Source organism: Nestor notabilis, unplaced genomic scaffold, assembly GCF_000696875.1.
Source record: "Nestor notabilis isolate BGI_N333 unplaced genomic scaffold, ASM69687v1 scaffold6277, whole genome shotgun sequence".
NCBI lineage: Eukaryota > Metazoa > Chordata > Aves > Psittaciformes > Psittacidae > Nestor > Nestor notabilis.
Window position 1 is genome coordinate 142,490 of NW_009937743.1, and position 16,418 is coordinate 158,907.

The 16,418-nt window shown below is 37.2% G+C and overlaps 1 protein-coding gene across 1 annotated transcript in view; it reads right to left on the bottom strand.

Moving 5' to 3' along the window:
- SLC39A8 (solute carrier family 39 (zinc transporter), member 8) overlaps positions 1 to 14,115 on the bottom strand; it is a 15,704-nt gene extending 1,589 nt beyond the window's left edge. Inside the window, exons 1-7 of the mRNA XM_010018979.1 lie at positions 14,065 to 14,115; positions 13,517 to 13,685; positions 8,782 to 8,951; positions 8,132 to 8,254; positions 7,117 to 7,278; positions 1,846 to 2,053; positions 1,169 to 1,353 (exon numbers count right to left, since the gene is read on the bottom strand). Of these exons, the coding sequence (XP_010017281.1) occupies positions 1,169 to 1,353; positions 1,846 to 2,053; positions 7,117 to 7,278; positions 8,132 to 8,254; positions 8,782 to 8,951; positions 13,517 to 13,685; positions 14,065 to 14,115 (1,068 nt within the window). The remainder of the gene's footprint in view (positions 1 to 1,168; positions 1,354 to 1,845; positions 2,054 to 7,116; positions 7,279 to 8,131; positions 8,255 to 8,781; positions 8,952 to 13,516; positions 13,686 to 14,064) is intronic.
- Between the last annotated feature and the right edge of the window lie 2,303 nt (positions 14,116 to 16,418).

The following is a 16,418-nucleotide window of genomic DNA, read 5'->3' on the forward strand; positions in this document are numbered from 1 at the left end:
ATACAGAGAACAGAACAGATACAAAGCAAAGCATGTTACCTGCTTTGATACATTTAACAAACTTATCGAGCCACTCTCAATTTATGTTACGAGTTTTACACTGAGTACACTACTATTCATTATATAGGAATGAAACTAAATGAAAAGCTTTAGCCAATTTGTAAAACAAAATTTAAACTGTTCATTTAACTCTAACAGTGTTACCCATTAAATTCTATGTTATTACCTAAATTATAATAGTATTTAATGAAATAGTCACTATAACTATATGACAGTTCTTAAACATATATAGAACCAAACTGGGGTCTCAAATCTTTTCAAATTCAGGCCTCACTCTTCCAGTTCTATACTCAAATGGATTCTCTTGTGGCAGGTGTAAACACCTTTGCAGATACATCAGATCTTACGACACTGAATTAAGCATAATAGAACTTAAAATTCATGAAAGCTCTCTCTCATTTTGACATAATACATCATGATAAGAGTAAGTTTTGGAATCCAGCTGAATCATCTAAATCTGATCTGAATCCTAGTACAATTTTGTCTTATATCTTCTCAAACACTTTAAAAAATAAATGATAGACAGACAGTTTTGAATAAAGTTTAGCAAATTTTTTAGTTTGAACCAAGAAACTGGAGCTGGCACTGTTTAACCTAAACCAGAATAGAATTTAAGACAGGTTTTTCACTTAAAGAACCCCAAAGCTTTCACTGTGGTTACACAACAGCTTTCATTCAACTCAAAACTAAATTCTTAGTTTCATTTTGTTTAACGGTTTAATTTGTTTTCTTCTTTTCTTTCAAAACATGGTTTAAAGAGACAAATGAACCTTTTAAAAATAATATGGTGAAATACTTTGTCACCTCAAAATGCCAAAACAAAGTATTTCTACACTTTTTACTCTTTGATGAAACCAGCCTAAATTCATAAAAAGCTTGTCTCTCTTTAACATTTTGTTTCAGCAATAGTCTGAACAGTCTTACTTGTCAAGTGAAAGGCTCTCATGTTTCATGAATAAGCATAACTATTTGTGTGCCTCCATTAACGATACAATTGATGATTTAATGATATTAAGTAGATGACAATAGTATGAGAGGGACAAATTACTAATTCTACTGGAGTCTTTGTTTTCTTACAGAAAAATAAATAAATGAAAATGAATCTCACCATATCTGCCAGAGAGATGTACAGGAACATTCCACCAGCTACAGCAAAGATGATGTTAGGAGCAAAGTTGTTGCCTACTAATATACCAAAAGCCATCCCAATGTAACAGGAACATGCAGACAGAAAGTTGAAAAACAGAGCCTGCCGAGTACTCATTCCTGCATTAAGCAAGATGACAAAATCCCCTAAAAGAAAGAAAAAAATCTTCAGAAAATGATACTATGATTATTTTCTCATTTCAAAGGAAGACTGAAGACATGATTTGTATACAAATTATGACCCCCGATGTTTTTCTTCATTCAAGTATCTAATGAGGATTTCCCTTCAGAACTAAGGTAACTGAAATATTCTAAAGCAAGTAGCTGATGTACAATTGAGGTAAGAGCATAGGAACACAGAACTACCTATAACAATTTCAGAAAAACAATGTATACAACAGTGTGTGTAGCGTATATGAACAGGCCAATTAATACCTCTCTAATATATCAGTTTCCACCCATCTGCACCTGGGACCTTCCTGTGTTAGATGTGCATGTTGGTGCTTGGGAAGTTTCTGATGAATATTTTCTCCAATAATTTATCTAAACTTTCTTTCAATCAACGCCAATTTTTGGCAAGCACAACCTCCTGTAACAGTGATTTCCACAGTAAACGAAGTGTTAAAAAAAGTTCCTTACCCAGTTCATGAGGAAACTCTTCACACAAGATGGCTATGGAGGTACTAAGCCCTTGAAACAGAGACAAAGTGAAAGAAGCACCAATAGCCAAACCATCTATGAAATTATGCACGGCATCACTCAGTGTTACCATCCAAGCAATGGTACCAATCTTTGACAGTGGACGCCCATTAAGGCACTTGCATAAACTGGCTTGGTTGGCTTCTTCCTGGAAAAAATATACCACAAAAAAACAATTACATAAAACACTAAATAAAGAAGGCAACTCTTCTGTCTTTAAATTAATGCCAAGTATAAAATAAAGCACTAGTGCATATGGAGACCAAAATGCTTGGTTCGAGAAGCAAAAGGCACAGTTAACAGCAGCAAATGTTTTCTGTTTCAACAAGTTAACACACAGGGCCAAATCATCCTTCTGACTACAAAGCTTTATCTAAATGCTCTTCAGCTGAGACAGAAAACAGTTCAGACTACAGTGGTCTGAATGTCTCTATGGAGTCTCTGTCAGATTAAGAGTGCCAAGCTCCTCACAGCCTCCTAAACCACCTCTATGAAGCGTGTACAGTCAGAAGGATCTGATCACAGTGACTGACAGCATCTGTGTTTTCTATCTAAAACCCATTTCCTACCTGGACCAGTTATATACTGCCAGTACATCATGCTCTCAGACACACACTTAGCTGCCACAGTAACAGCCAGGTACATGTGAATATAGACACACATCCAGATAACTCCATAAACTTTCTTTCTAATCTGTGGCAATGAGTCAAGTCCAGCTATTCAAATTAGTTTCTACAAAGTGCATGTTTAATAAAAACAGCAGTGGGTAATTCTGACTGTGCAAGCTGAAGGCTCAGAGCATGAAAACAACAGGCTAATACAAAACTGCAATGCACGTACATACCCAGGGATCTCAATAATTCCTCCCAAAAGTGAAGGTAATTTATACATGCGGTGCCATGAAGTAACAAAAACCATGATCCAGATAAAGGAATTGCCATTGCAGCAGGGAGCACAAACGAACCTCCCCTAAAAATTCCTGATGATCCCTGTCGTGGTTTAAGCCCAGCTGGTAAATCAGCACCACACAGCCATTCACTCACCATCCCCCTCTGTTTCCCCCTGCTCCTGGTGGGATGGGGAGGAGAATCAAAAGAATGTAAACCCCATGGGTTGAAATAAGAACAGTCCAATTACTAAAGTATAATATTAAACTACTACTACTGCTACTACTACTACTAAGGGAAATGACAAGGGGAAAGAATATAAAACTAAATGGGAAGACGGAAAAAAACCAATAAACACAAGTGATGCACAATACAACCGCTCACCACCTACCGACCAATACCCAGCCCAACCTGAGCAGCGATCTGGGCCTTATGGGTGACTCCCCCCAGTTTATCTACTGGACATGATGTGCTGTGGTATGGAATACCCCTTTGGCCAGTTTGGGTCAGGTGTCCTGTCTCTGCTCCCTCGTGGGTTCTTGTGTCCCTCTTCACTGGCAGAGCATGAGAGACTGAAAATTGCTTGATGTAAAGTAAGCACTACTTAGCAACAACTAAAACATTGGTGTTACCAACACTGTTCTCAGACTACAGCCAAAACACAGCACTGCACCAGCTACTAAGAAGGAGAAAAAGTTAACTGTTACAGCTGAAACCAGGACAATCCATCAGACTGCATTTTGAAAAGGTATATTAGTAACTTCTACTATATATGAGAAAGAGAGGTGGTAGCAGGTTTTCTTCTATAAAAACCCTCTATTACCAAAAAAAATTCCCACATGAAATGCCAAGCATCTCCATAAAAAAGTAGTTTTATGAAAAGTGTTTATTAGCACAAAAAAAAATTAAAACAGTGAGCAAATAATAGAAATGTGCAAAAACGTCACTTGCACATACGTGTTTATGTTTGTTCCCATCAAAGCACATTTGAGGTTTTTTGGGGGAAACCATGTATGTTGTGTGCCTACAGTTTTCTGTGGGCATAACTGGCTTAGCCATAAAACCAAATAAAGGAGCCACATGCTGGTACCAGTTGCACAGCTGAATTCCTGTGACAGTCCAAAGCATTGCATATGAATGACAAACATGAAAATCTGAACAGAAAAGAATTTTTCTCGAACTAAATAATTTACAAATACATGTGCTGAACTTTCTATGTGTGTACGAAGAAAATGAACATTGAGTAAGAAGATGCTATTAAGAATTAACTTGAACTCATCAAGAATGGAACTGACTCTAGAAATGTGCTGAGGTTTGGGTTGTTTTATTTATGTACCTTTTTAAGTACTTGCAATTAATTTAGGAGAACAGTATTGACTGAGTTCTAAAAATCACTTTGCTGATCCAATCCTTCAAAATGTAGAAACAACTGCAGTTTATAAACTGAGAAACAGTTACTAAGCTGCTATATATATACAGCTGTCTGCTGTTTACTGTGTAGCTTTGAAGTATCATAATTCTTGCCTGTAATCTATTTCAGATAATGTCTTGACTTCTATAAATTATATAAATTACAATTACATTGTTTGTCTGGGTTTACATTCTGAACTTTAACAGCTTGTGTGTCAAATAGAAGTAGATGAACGACAAATGTATAAGCTTAATGTTTAAGATAAGGCAGAATACTGACAAACTGACCCTACAAATACATAGGATTCCAAGGCAAAAATGAAAAATGTCTGTCTCTGCTGGACTGTTCCCACTTTGTCATGGTAGTTTGGTAGTTTCATCACAGACAAAATGCTAGCCAAGATGCTCTGTAATGCCCAACTGGACTATCAGGTCTGACTTCTATTAATTATTAGTGCGGTTCTGTATTATTTGTATCTCCACAGTTTATGGTGAACCAAAGACATCCTTGGTACTTTTGCTCTTCTGAATGCATTTTTTTCTTTAAAAGTAATGTCTGATCCTTTGTTCCTAAATTTAAGAAATCATATAGACACTCTCTTGTTTTATCCTTTGATATCTCATCAGATTACTATTGTTATTTCTAATGCACCTCTGACTCCCTCAGACATGAACTAGACATGTCCTTCTGTGTCCTCTGGCAGTGCCCACAAGACCAAGAAGGAATCCTGACACTGGCCTCAGGGGCATAAATAAAGGTCACCCTAAAGTTTTGTTATACAACTCTAACACTGTGCACTCAAGGACACAGACATTTCAGCAATCCATCTCTGAAATAAAAATTCCTTCAAAGATTCTGTTGTCAAGCCATATCATTTTAATGCATAGTAGTTAAAAATTTGGGGTAAGCACAAAAGAGGTTTCCAAGGTTGCAATTACTACTGCAAGTGAAATCTGAAAGTATGTGACTAATTAAACATTTAGATTTTCTCTAGGGGTCAGTCTGTTCTGGCATTAATGTTCACTTATGCCAAATGGTTCCTTCATAAATACCAAATGCCTGTAAATTTGAATGAGTACCTACCCTGGCACTACCCTGCCTGCCCCAAAACCCTTCAGCCACATTGGCCCTCCCCTGCCTGCCCCAAAACCCTTCAGCCACATTGGCCCTCCCCTGCCTGCCCCAAAACCCTTCAGCCACAGTGGCCCTCCCCTGCCTCCTAATGACTTTGAAGCCTACCTCGCCTCTCTGAACCCGCCTGGAGAAGGAAAAGTAATAATGGCTTTTTGTTGCTACCTCCAGTATCAACAGGGGACTACTTGCCCACTGGGCTTTCCTTGCAGCCAGCCTGGCTCCAGAGTGAATTTCACCCTGTTACTTTCAGGAGGTTTTAATACAACATATTCTCTCCCTGATGTTGGAGAAACAAAGAGAAAGAAAAAATGGGAAGTACGATTTTTTTGTAAGAACAGTAAGCAGAGAAGAAGAACCTTTGTGGAATTTTAAATTCTTCAAGTCAAGACTGCATGTAAAAGGAGATGTATGATCCACAAAGTATCTTGGGGTGACCTATGATACCTTATTTCATGAGCACTTCAACTAAACTAGTTGATAGAAACAGATGCTATATGATTACATTTTATTATTAAAATATATGGTATGATTTTGTTATGTTTACATTACACATAAGCAGATGGCTAGCCAAATTGTAATAACAGATCTGGAATAGATCCAGATAAAACTTCTGGTAAACAGAGTGGAAGAACACCATCCATACCACTGGAGATACTGTCTCCATAGAGATTAGGTTGTTCTATAAATCTACAAAATACAGTTTAGGGACACTCATAATACTAATTCCCTCTTGGTGCCCAAGAAATTTTAATTATTAAGTATGTTTCTCCCAGTTTTTAAAATTCCCAGTATCCACCATGCTTCATGACATTTCTACAGAAAGGACAAGTGCAGTTTTGGTACTTTAAACTGTGTGCATCAAATGCCCTGGGAGCCTACACGGTCAATGCAGAACTCTCAAGATTCTCTCCCAGCTGTCTGGGCCTGCCTCTGGCTTCTTCTCCTGCTCCTCACTGCTCCCCACAGCTTGCTGGGTAAACATGGGTGGTATACCAGAAATCACTACTATGAAAAGATCTGCCTCACCATCAGAAAACTGTTTCTATGTGGTTTTATTTTTTTAAAATAAGAGACAGTACTGCTCCTCCCTGTACTGGAAAAGAGTAAAGAAGAACACCAACTTTCTTTTCCTGCTTCCTTTTTCTTCTCAGAGAGAAGGAAGTCATATTTGTAGTATGAAAACAAACACAGAGAAATAAAAAGAACAAATCTGAAAGAATGAAACTTCAACCAGGAGGAATGGCTTCTGTCTCAGCATATTAGCTCCATAATTCCCACAGTATACTGGAGTAGCACAAGCAGTGTTAACAATATACTGCATGGAAGTTACGTACTGTATTGGTTTTCCTCATTAACCATTGATTCAGAGGAATCGAGTTCTCACACTTATGTTTTACATGGTCAGGAACACAATATGGATCATGAAACACTGAAACACACTATCACTTTTACATAGCAAAAAAATATCACTCATAAGCAAAACAGTAACAACAATAAAAAAAATCAAAATTAACTGAATTATCTGATTAAATATATCTCTGTCCTACCCACCCTGACACTGATAGTAATTAGCTCTTTTTGTTGGCTACAAATTGAATGCATCATTCAGCTTTTGTAAGCTTGCCCAAAATCCCATACTTTCTTTCACAGGGCTAAAGCAAGGTATAAGCTCTAAGTGTACAAAAGTTTGACAAAAGTAATAAAGATTTGTATTAACTATCCCCTCAGATGTGCTTATAAAATTGGCAGGGATAAAACAAATAGACACAATTTTCACACCTGTGCCGAGACCACACTGATGCTGTCAAAACCAAGATTTCCATTGCTCTCTATGACAGCTGAATTTGCATAACATGTCCCCCCGTTGCTGGATGACAGTTGTTTGGGTGGGTTAGTCTTCTCCTGATTCTGTCCGCTGTTTTCAGAGTCATTATGGCCAGTCTAGGTGACAAATAAGTAAGTAGGTAGCTAATTAAAACAAAAGCAAAGTAACAAACATAAGAAAATAGAGACCAAAAAAAGAAAAAGTGGGGGCATCATATTAATGCTGGTTTGCTTTCAACAGCAAGCAAATGTTAAATGGGCAGAGGTGAACATTTAAATACTTAAATGAACTCCAAATGTATCTAAGTTCCTAATGTATCTCTTACTTTCAGCTAATTAAAAAACATGTGGGGATTTTTTGTTTTTATACCTTTATACAGAACCTTCCAAGACGAACACGAGATCGTAAGTGACCAACATTTGCTAGTTATTCATGGTTGCTTGTCAAATAGACCTTTTCTGCCTTTGTCAACTGGTCCCAAAAATAAAGAGCAACAAATTCTTTTTTTTTTTGGGGGGGTGTAGTTATTACAAATGAGAAACAGTTAATCTTCAGAATCTTCAATACCAGCAAGTTTGGGAGGGATGAGGGATTGATTCCTCCTACCAAAAGGGAGCTCCAGGGGCAGACTCCATTCACTCCATGTCTTACATATTTCCACTTTTTTCTGATGTGTTTAGCTAGCACAGCAATGACTTGGCGGTTGAGAGCAACTGGAGCATATGCCAGTGACAGCAGACCACAGTGACATCTGGATTCTATTCCCAGCTCTGCTTGTAACTCCCTCAAAAAATTGAGATTGCTTCCCCTATCCATATGGATTTTAAACAGTTATGTCAGAATACATAGTAAGGCTGAATTCCTCAGGTAAAATGGAAAAGCCCCCACATTTTATTGAACTATTAAGTATCTCAAAATATGACAGGTACTTAAAGCAAGGCTTGTTCAGTTAGTGATACACTTCATTACCTGGTTATATATCTTCAATATGACTTTAAGAATCCTTTCCACAAAGAAGAGAATATAGAATCCACCAAACACAGCAACTGCTTTCTCAATATAGTTATCTACTTTTGGGTCAAATCCAAATGCCTAAAAGTGAAGAAAAAACCAATGCAAATTAGCGTGTAATCTTAGTATATTTACAGAAAAACAAACGAACGCGACACACACAGATACTCTGCTAAAATACAGACTGTCTCTCTACTGACCATGAATTTCCATAGGGCTGAAATTATGAAAGGTCCTGATCTTTTTAGATTTATTTTTTTTTTCCCAACTTGGATTAAATGTTAACAGTGTTTTAATTCAGTAGAACTTTACATACAGATGTAGTAGTAAAATACAAGACAAGGAGAGTCTAACCTGTAGCCCATTAAGATTCACTAGAATTTTATCCAATGCATTTCTCTGTTTGTCTAGAGGCAGAACAGCCCTTGGTCTTTCCCACAGTACAACTAGACATAGATCTCGATGGCTTTGCTCACCCAGCCAGAAAGAGATGGTACTGAACCCCACTCTGGAGACTGCAACCCCAACACAGAACCCCACTGCATCATGCTTCTAAAATTAACACCTTTAGAAAATCATACGAAAACCAAATGATTCCCCTTGCTTACCTCTGGAATGAGCTGGAAAATTGCATTAGAAAAGAGAGTACCAATGGCCAAGCCCACAAAGTAGGTTAAAACCTTGGGAAAATACGACTTCTTTAATAGCGGAGTTAAAATCAATCCCAGTAGTGAAGCCAAGTTAATGATAGTCACAGCCAGGAACCCAAATCCCCAAACTGTGGACAAACAAGGAGAAATATAATATATTTTAGTAAAACACCCACTTCAGGCTATTTGCAATTTTTCTAACAGCTAAATTGACATGGAATTAGGAAGGAGAGTGGTTCTCTTGTTGAAATTATACTTCATAAATGCATAGATACTTAAGATACATACGTGCAGACAGGAAATAACTGGAAACATTGTCCAGGACTACCATATTAAAAATGGAAACTGTGCTAGTGTAAGATCTGGAGCAGCCTATCTGCTGCTAGTATAAATCAGGTCTCTATACAGTCAGAAAAGTAAAAATTAAGGCTTAGGCCAATAGGCCAATAGTCCAAGTAGCTATAGCATAAACAAAAGACAAGAATTCTTACTAGTCCCAGGGTTAGATCCATTGTCATTTAAGGAACTCCAAGATATAATGCCTGCTGTCTTGGCTGTACTAGATCCAAAACGTCTTTCCTGACAAAGGACGATTCCTTTGAAACATCCTGAGGCGATGACTTTCTGTTCCTAACACTCTCTTAGAAAGTGCCTTCCAACCCAAACTATTCTATGATCTCTGTGAGTACAGCGAAAAGCTTTAAAGGTTGCAGTGAAGAGGTCTACAATGCTGCCTTAAGTGATGCCACAAAACCACAAACTTATCCAAAAGACAATGGGTTCATCCATAAAAATTAACTACAAATAACAATCAAAGCCAACACAATGTTGATTATATGAGAACAGTTTGATACAATCCAGAAAGTTGGAACAATGTTTTACAATATGTATGTGGAGAAGTTACCATAAATTTCTTTCTGCATAGCAGAAACTAACAGATCAGATTACCATCTGCAGCCTTACTTCCCTGCAACACAATTGGCAAACACACTAAGCTGGATTCCTCACCTGCAACTGGGATGACTACTTTGTTTGCAAAGTGTCACAATCTTTATATGCAATGAATTTTATATTATGTCAAGAACAGAAAGCGTCAGAAACATTTAAAGCATTTGCAAGAGGTAAATCAGGCCAGTTCAAACATTCAGTTGCCACTGTTGTTGGAGAGAGACAGTGAGAGGGAACACCGCACAACTAGATATAGGTAGATTCACTAAGTTATACAGGAGATTAATTTCCACTAAAATAAACGCCAATTAAACTTGTAAATATCTTTTTGAAGTCAAATCTATAATAAACACATGGTCTTCCAATGCCATCATGAGTCACAAACCACTGTTTACAGTCTGGGACTACTATGGAAGCACAATTTCAAACTACGTTAGAAAATAAAAACCCCATTTATCAGCTATGAAGTTCATAGTGCACTTGCCTGAATTACTTCATCAAGTACAGGAAATTAGAACAAGTTTCAAAAACTATAATTAAAGTATCCAGTACTAATTACTTTCTACAACAAAAGAGGATAAATTTACAAATGGTGTGTGTAGAGTGGTGGAAGAAAAAAATGATACAAGAACGGAGCTTAAAACCGAGCACAAAAAAAATAGGTTACTGCCAAAATGTGAGAGAAGTTTTCACAATACTGTAGTTTCACTAACGAATGGTCTAACTTTCATGCTGGTACTCATTGTTCAGAACAGCAAAACATACCGGGACACTCATCTTGAAGTACATGTTATAAGTGATACAACTGTCACCGTTTTGTATGCTTAATGCAATGGGAGATGTCTCATAACGTATTAATGGACCCATACTCACAAGTAGGCACATATTCTAATACATTGGGATATAGTATCCCCTAGGTCTGGACAGCCCAAAGAACTTAGGATTTTACATGTTGATGTTTTGGTGCTAATTTACTCACCCAAAGTGGAACAATAAGGAGGAATTAAAATAAGCAAATAACCTTTATGAAAGAATAAATTAAGTATTATCCATCCTAGGCATTTCACTGTAATAAGCCTCAGCAATATGTGGACTAATTTAAACTTTTAAAGGAATAAAATAAATCTAAGATCTTTCTTATATGTTCTTCAGGAACGTGCTCCTGGGCTTTATGTCAAGCTTTTCTTTGAGTTGAAAAAGACCTGAAGTGTAACTGGAAAGGAAAAAAAAACCCAAACAGTATTACCTCATAATTACACAAGTACAGGAACTGGTACTTCAAGAAAAATACCACATACAGGGAATGGGAGTGGAGGGGTTGATAAAATTCCAAGACAACCGATGTTGCAAAAGTTCCTGCATTACGGACTGTATTTCACAATATCACGTAGGCACCGCTGCCTTAAAAGTGGTTTTATTCATTGGGACTCCATCCACACTAAGCTAAGGCCATGCATCTCAAAGCTAGTTAGTCTGACTTTCTGTACCAGAGCAGAGCATTCTGCTTAGGATGCAGACTCTCTTCCCCAGAGACTGCTGGCAGAGTCAGCCTTGGACAACTCCCATTATTCTTTCTGTCTCTAGAACTGCAGCCCCAACAAAGAGACAACCAATATATCCAAAGCCACCAGAAATCCAAAAAGCAAAATGGCAGGAGTGAAAGTAAGGTACCCTCCTTAGAACACCAGTGCTCAGCACTGTGCCTTATTAGATAGGTGATGTCTACTCTGGGCCTTCTTGAGGCAGGCTCAGGCTCTTCCTTAGCTCTTTCCTGTGAAGGAGAGGAAATGAGGGTATGAATAACTTTCTGAAGAAGTCAAGCAGAGAGCACAGAACTTGGACAGAAGGAACACTACTGTGCATTTCCAGCTGTTTCATGTAGCTCTATATACCTCCCCCATTATCTTTTAGAGAAGCAAGAAGGGGAAGGACATGAGTGTGCCCCCACGGTCAGCTAGATTAGATATGAGTTATACAGACCGCAAGCAAAAAGACATGCTAGATGCTGCATTTCAATTTCTATTCTGCTTCAGTAGCACTTTTCTTTTATTGCACATAGCTGCCTGATAAAGCTTATTGTGCTAATTTCTTCTGTATGCCTTGTCCATTTGTATTTCGGAAGACAAAGTACCATCAAGTGTGCGGAAGTCCCTGGGCAGAAAATTCACGTAAGCACAGATGGAAACATGCACAGAGGATTTTGCTTCATGGACAGCAATTGAAATCAGCTTGTCTCAATGCTGCCACAACACAAACTCATTTTGTGATAGGGTGGAGGTGTGTGTAAATCGCTATCTGCATTTGGCACTGAGCCTTTCTGTGAATCCCCCTTCCAAATAGGTACCATTATTGTGTCATTGTGTCAATTGTGGTTTTAAAATACTCTGACCATAGGCCTTGCAGATTTCTTACACTGCTGCCAAGGGAGGGGCAGGGATAAGGCTGCCTTGCTTATCTGTTTTCTGGACATAGCTTCTGAACTGGCAGGATAAAGGAAAAACAAGAGGGATGGTCTAAACAGCTACGGTTAACTATACGTCAAGCTTTCTATGTACAACCTACTTAAAACAGCCCCAAACAAAAAAACAGAGAAAGAGAGAAAGAAGTCCATAATATCTCCAGTGCAGATATTACGGAATTCTTGACAATATGTGCCCTCATATGGCATAAGCCACCTAGAACCACCATGGTAAATTGATGCCAGGGTTTCAGTGATTAATCAAATATAATTCTAATTATTCACTGACACAGCTAAGTTTTAGGACTGATCTGTGATTCTTAGTAAATATCATCACTTATATTAATCAGAATGTTATTAATACTAATATTTCAGAAGTTATGAAAATTTATGAAAAATACTGCCATAACTCCTCTCATAAATACTGACATTAGGCACCTGCTCATCCAAGATCCTTTTAACTTCATTTCAGCTGACTCCCTTGGAATAATAAATTTATTTGGAATACTGAGTCAAATAAATACTCAAAATGGGCCATTACCTATTTGATCCTTATCAGTGCAACAAGTGACTTCATTAATTACCTGAATCTTCCCTGTCCTACACTTTTTACTGCACTGTACAGTTCTGTGCACAGTAAGTACTGAAATAATAGTAAGAAAAAAAGAAGAAAGGCTACTCAGCCATGTGATGATGTTCCATGTGTAAGGGGCAGCACAGAAGACGAAATGAAAGCAGGAGTCAGAGTTTGGAAAAGATATAAGTATTTTTCCTCAGTAAAACAGTCACTGGCTCCCTTGATGTCATGACTCCGCCTGTAAATTATTCCACTTGAAAGCAGACGCTAAATATTTTACCTTGAGTTGCTTTGATGCATACACATCCCAGTAAGTCCAATTTCCCACTGCATATCACCTGCACAAACTTGCCTTCGGTACTCTCATCTTCTCTCCTTTTAACCAGCTATTACTGAGAGTCCTTATGCTTCATGGCACAAACCATTATCCAAATAAACCAAGTTACGAAGACTCTTCCTTTAAGAGGTAAGTTATTGCATAACAAGCTACTCGGTTCTTTCACCCTTCTCTAGAACATTTTGAATAGATCACTGTCAAGAGAGGGTATTTGTTTAGATAATTCACTGACCTGAAACAGTATTTTATATTCCCACTTTACAACTATATCCTCCTAAACAAGATACTCCTATTACATATACACAAATGCTTGCTATTCCCCTAAGAAAACCCCACCTCAGCAGCAATACAAATGCAATTAATATTAACTAACCTTGTAAAGAATGTGGTTTAGATGTATCCACAAAGTTTTCCTGATCATCACATGGGTGAAAAATGAGCTGTTGCAAAACAGCAGGACATATTGTAGAGAAGCTTGAATTTGATATGAGACTGTTGTTCGGTATCCCATGCAAAGAAAAAATTTCCTCACCAGTCAAGCACTGGAACAAAAAAAAGGATTTTGCCAACTTAATACATTAATGCAAAACCAAAAAATAATTCATACAGTGAAAACCCCAAGAATTACAACACAAAAATACTGTGACACATTTTCAAGGAAGCGTACATACTGTTTGCATACTGTGCATAAAACAACTCTGACTGCTTAATGTGAAGCAGAAGCAATTTGAAGTATTTTAAGATAAATCACAGATGAACAAAACACGTTTTAAATAGACGTTTGCAAATCTTATGCCCCATGAACCAGGACTGTTAAACCTTACAATATATTTGGAGGAATAGCTCCAAGAAATTAGAATCTCGTGTAACAACAAAATAATTACATATAAGAGATAGATACAGTTAAAGTGACAGAATTACATCAGAAAATGACTGGTAATCCAGTGACTGCTTGTTCATGTAAGAGTCCATACCTACGTTACAAAATACGCTTCTTACCTCCCCAAATTAGCTGTTTAAAAATGGTCTAAACATTAGCAGCATTTATAATTTTTCATTCATTTTATAGCAATAATTGTTAACAGCAAACACTGTTTTGTAAAACTGTTCCATACTCCAACGAGATCTTCACTTTGCCTTCAGCTCAGGACAGAAACAGTATCTAAGGGGTCAAGGATAAATGTACTTAGTATTAAACTAGGCCAGGAGCAGGGCTAGTTGCTCTGTTTGTTACTTTCAATCAGAAGGATAAATAACAAACCATGAAGTATCTTAAAATATACATTTCCAGAAAAAAATTATTATTTTTAGTATGACATGTTCTATACTGCTGAAGTCTTTCATCTCACATTTTCCATTTATTCATATTTATTATTTTCTACAATGATCAATAAGCAAAAATGTTCTTTTTTGAGTGTAAACAAGTGATCTGGCTTTCTGCTGTACAACAAACACATACAGAGGCTGAGTCTCAAGAAAAAAAAAAATGTCAACTTTTTTACTTCTATCTGGATATCTAATATAGAGTATAAGTCCCCCTGTAGAAAATCTCAGTGTGGTTGCAAAAGTAAAGCATTGGAAGCCTTAGCAAGATAAAAAAAACAAATGGTGATTCCCTGCTTTTTTCAGTTTTGCTAGCCTTCAGATTCCGTGACACTTCTCCAACAATTCAAGATTATTATTTGTAAAGCAAATTCCTTCTAGAGATAAACCAAAGCAACTGCAAGTAATACATTTCAACAGAGCTGTTTCAGCTTCCATTAATGCATATACTTCCAATACTGTCCAAAAGGTGAAAGGTGTGCACACATCATGTGAATGTGACTATTTCTGATTCAGCTTCAAGGAAGAGAACATGCAGGCCAATTCAAGTGACTTCAGGTAAATTATATCCAGGATGTTTCTGCACTTCCTCTTTAACAATCCAGTCTAGCAGAGCACTCAAGTACATGCTTGAACTTAAGTTTTGTTAAGGCCATGAGACCCTGAAGACTCAAATATATACAAGCAATGTACATATACTTTCCTCTTTCAATGTCAATGCTAACGTCAAAGTATCAGATATAAAATGTATATACCTTGATAACAGAAAATGGTTTTTTTTCTTTCAAACACATTGTTCCATTTAATCTCAATGGAAGTAGTGCACAGAGAAATCATCACTCAAGGACAGTCTTTAACAGCCCAATACCTCTGGAGCTTTCTAAACTGGTTATGTGCCTAATCATTTTACTGTTAACTCTTCATTACGGATTAATGCAAAATAAATGGCTAGTATGTCCAGTGAAACAAAGAGAGGATATTTGTGGTTTAGAGGAATAGTTTCTGTATGGTGCTTCTTGTATTACTGTCTCCTAGAGCTATTTCTGGAAGTCTACAATGAAAAGCCCATAGAAAAACAAGCCTTTAGAAACTGAGAATTCATAACATAACTGTCTCTAAGAGAAAGCACCTGTAACTATCTCAGTCCTAGAAATACAGAATGGATTACTAGTATTTTAAAATACTAATATATTAGCATTACTATTAGTTCACAAAAATCCAAACCATGTTGCAGGTAGAAAAACAGATTATGGAGAGAAAATAAGTCAGACACAGCATGAATTAGTAAACTTGAGACTTGTAACTTTGGCTAGATACAAATGAACAAGAAATACCACCAGACGAGCTCTTTTATATGACGATGAGAATCAGCATTTTATTTAACTACTCTCATTATTTTGACCAGGGACAAACCCATAGGATAATGATTCCTATAAATGATTCATTGTTATGAGTCACCTCATCCTCACAGTAAACTCCTACATACATCCAAGAGCTAAAAAGCAAGTTTGCATGAGTTCACTGACACAATTAAAGGATTAATTAAAAGATTAAATCTATTGGAAGCCTTGGACTGGAGAAACTCATGTTTGCACACTGCAAAACTGCATTTATCTTTGGAGGACAAATACATGAAGACAGCCACACTGCTGTAAAAACAAGGAAATTTAGACTCATGGAACAGGGGACTGAGAATGGCTCACCAGGACTACCATCATGTTTGCCCCCTGCTATTCAGTAAGCCTGTTAGGTAAGGGAACTGGCCATAATGTGACTGTCACCCAGAGTTTAATAAACAATTGCAAAAAAGATATGACATAACTGATCACGTCCCTGAACTGTTTAAAAAATTATTTTTAAAATGCTTTCAGTAAAACTGGGGAGGACTTAAATTAGGAGAATTTAAACAAGAATTTATTCAGGCTAAAAAAATAAGCTGTCAACTGGGTCAT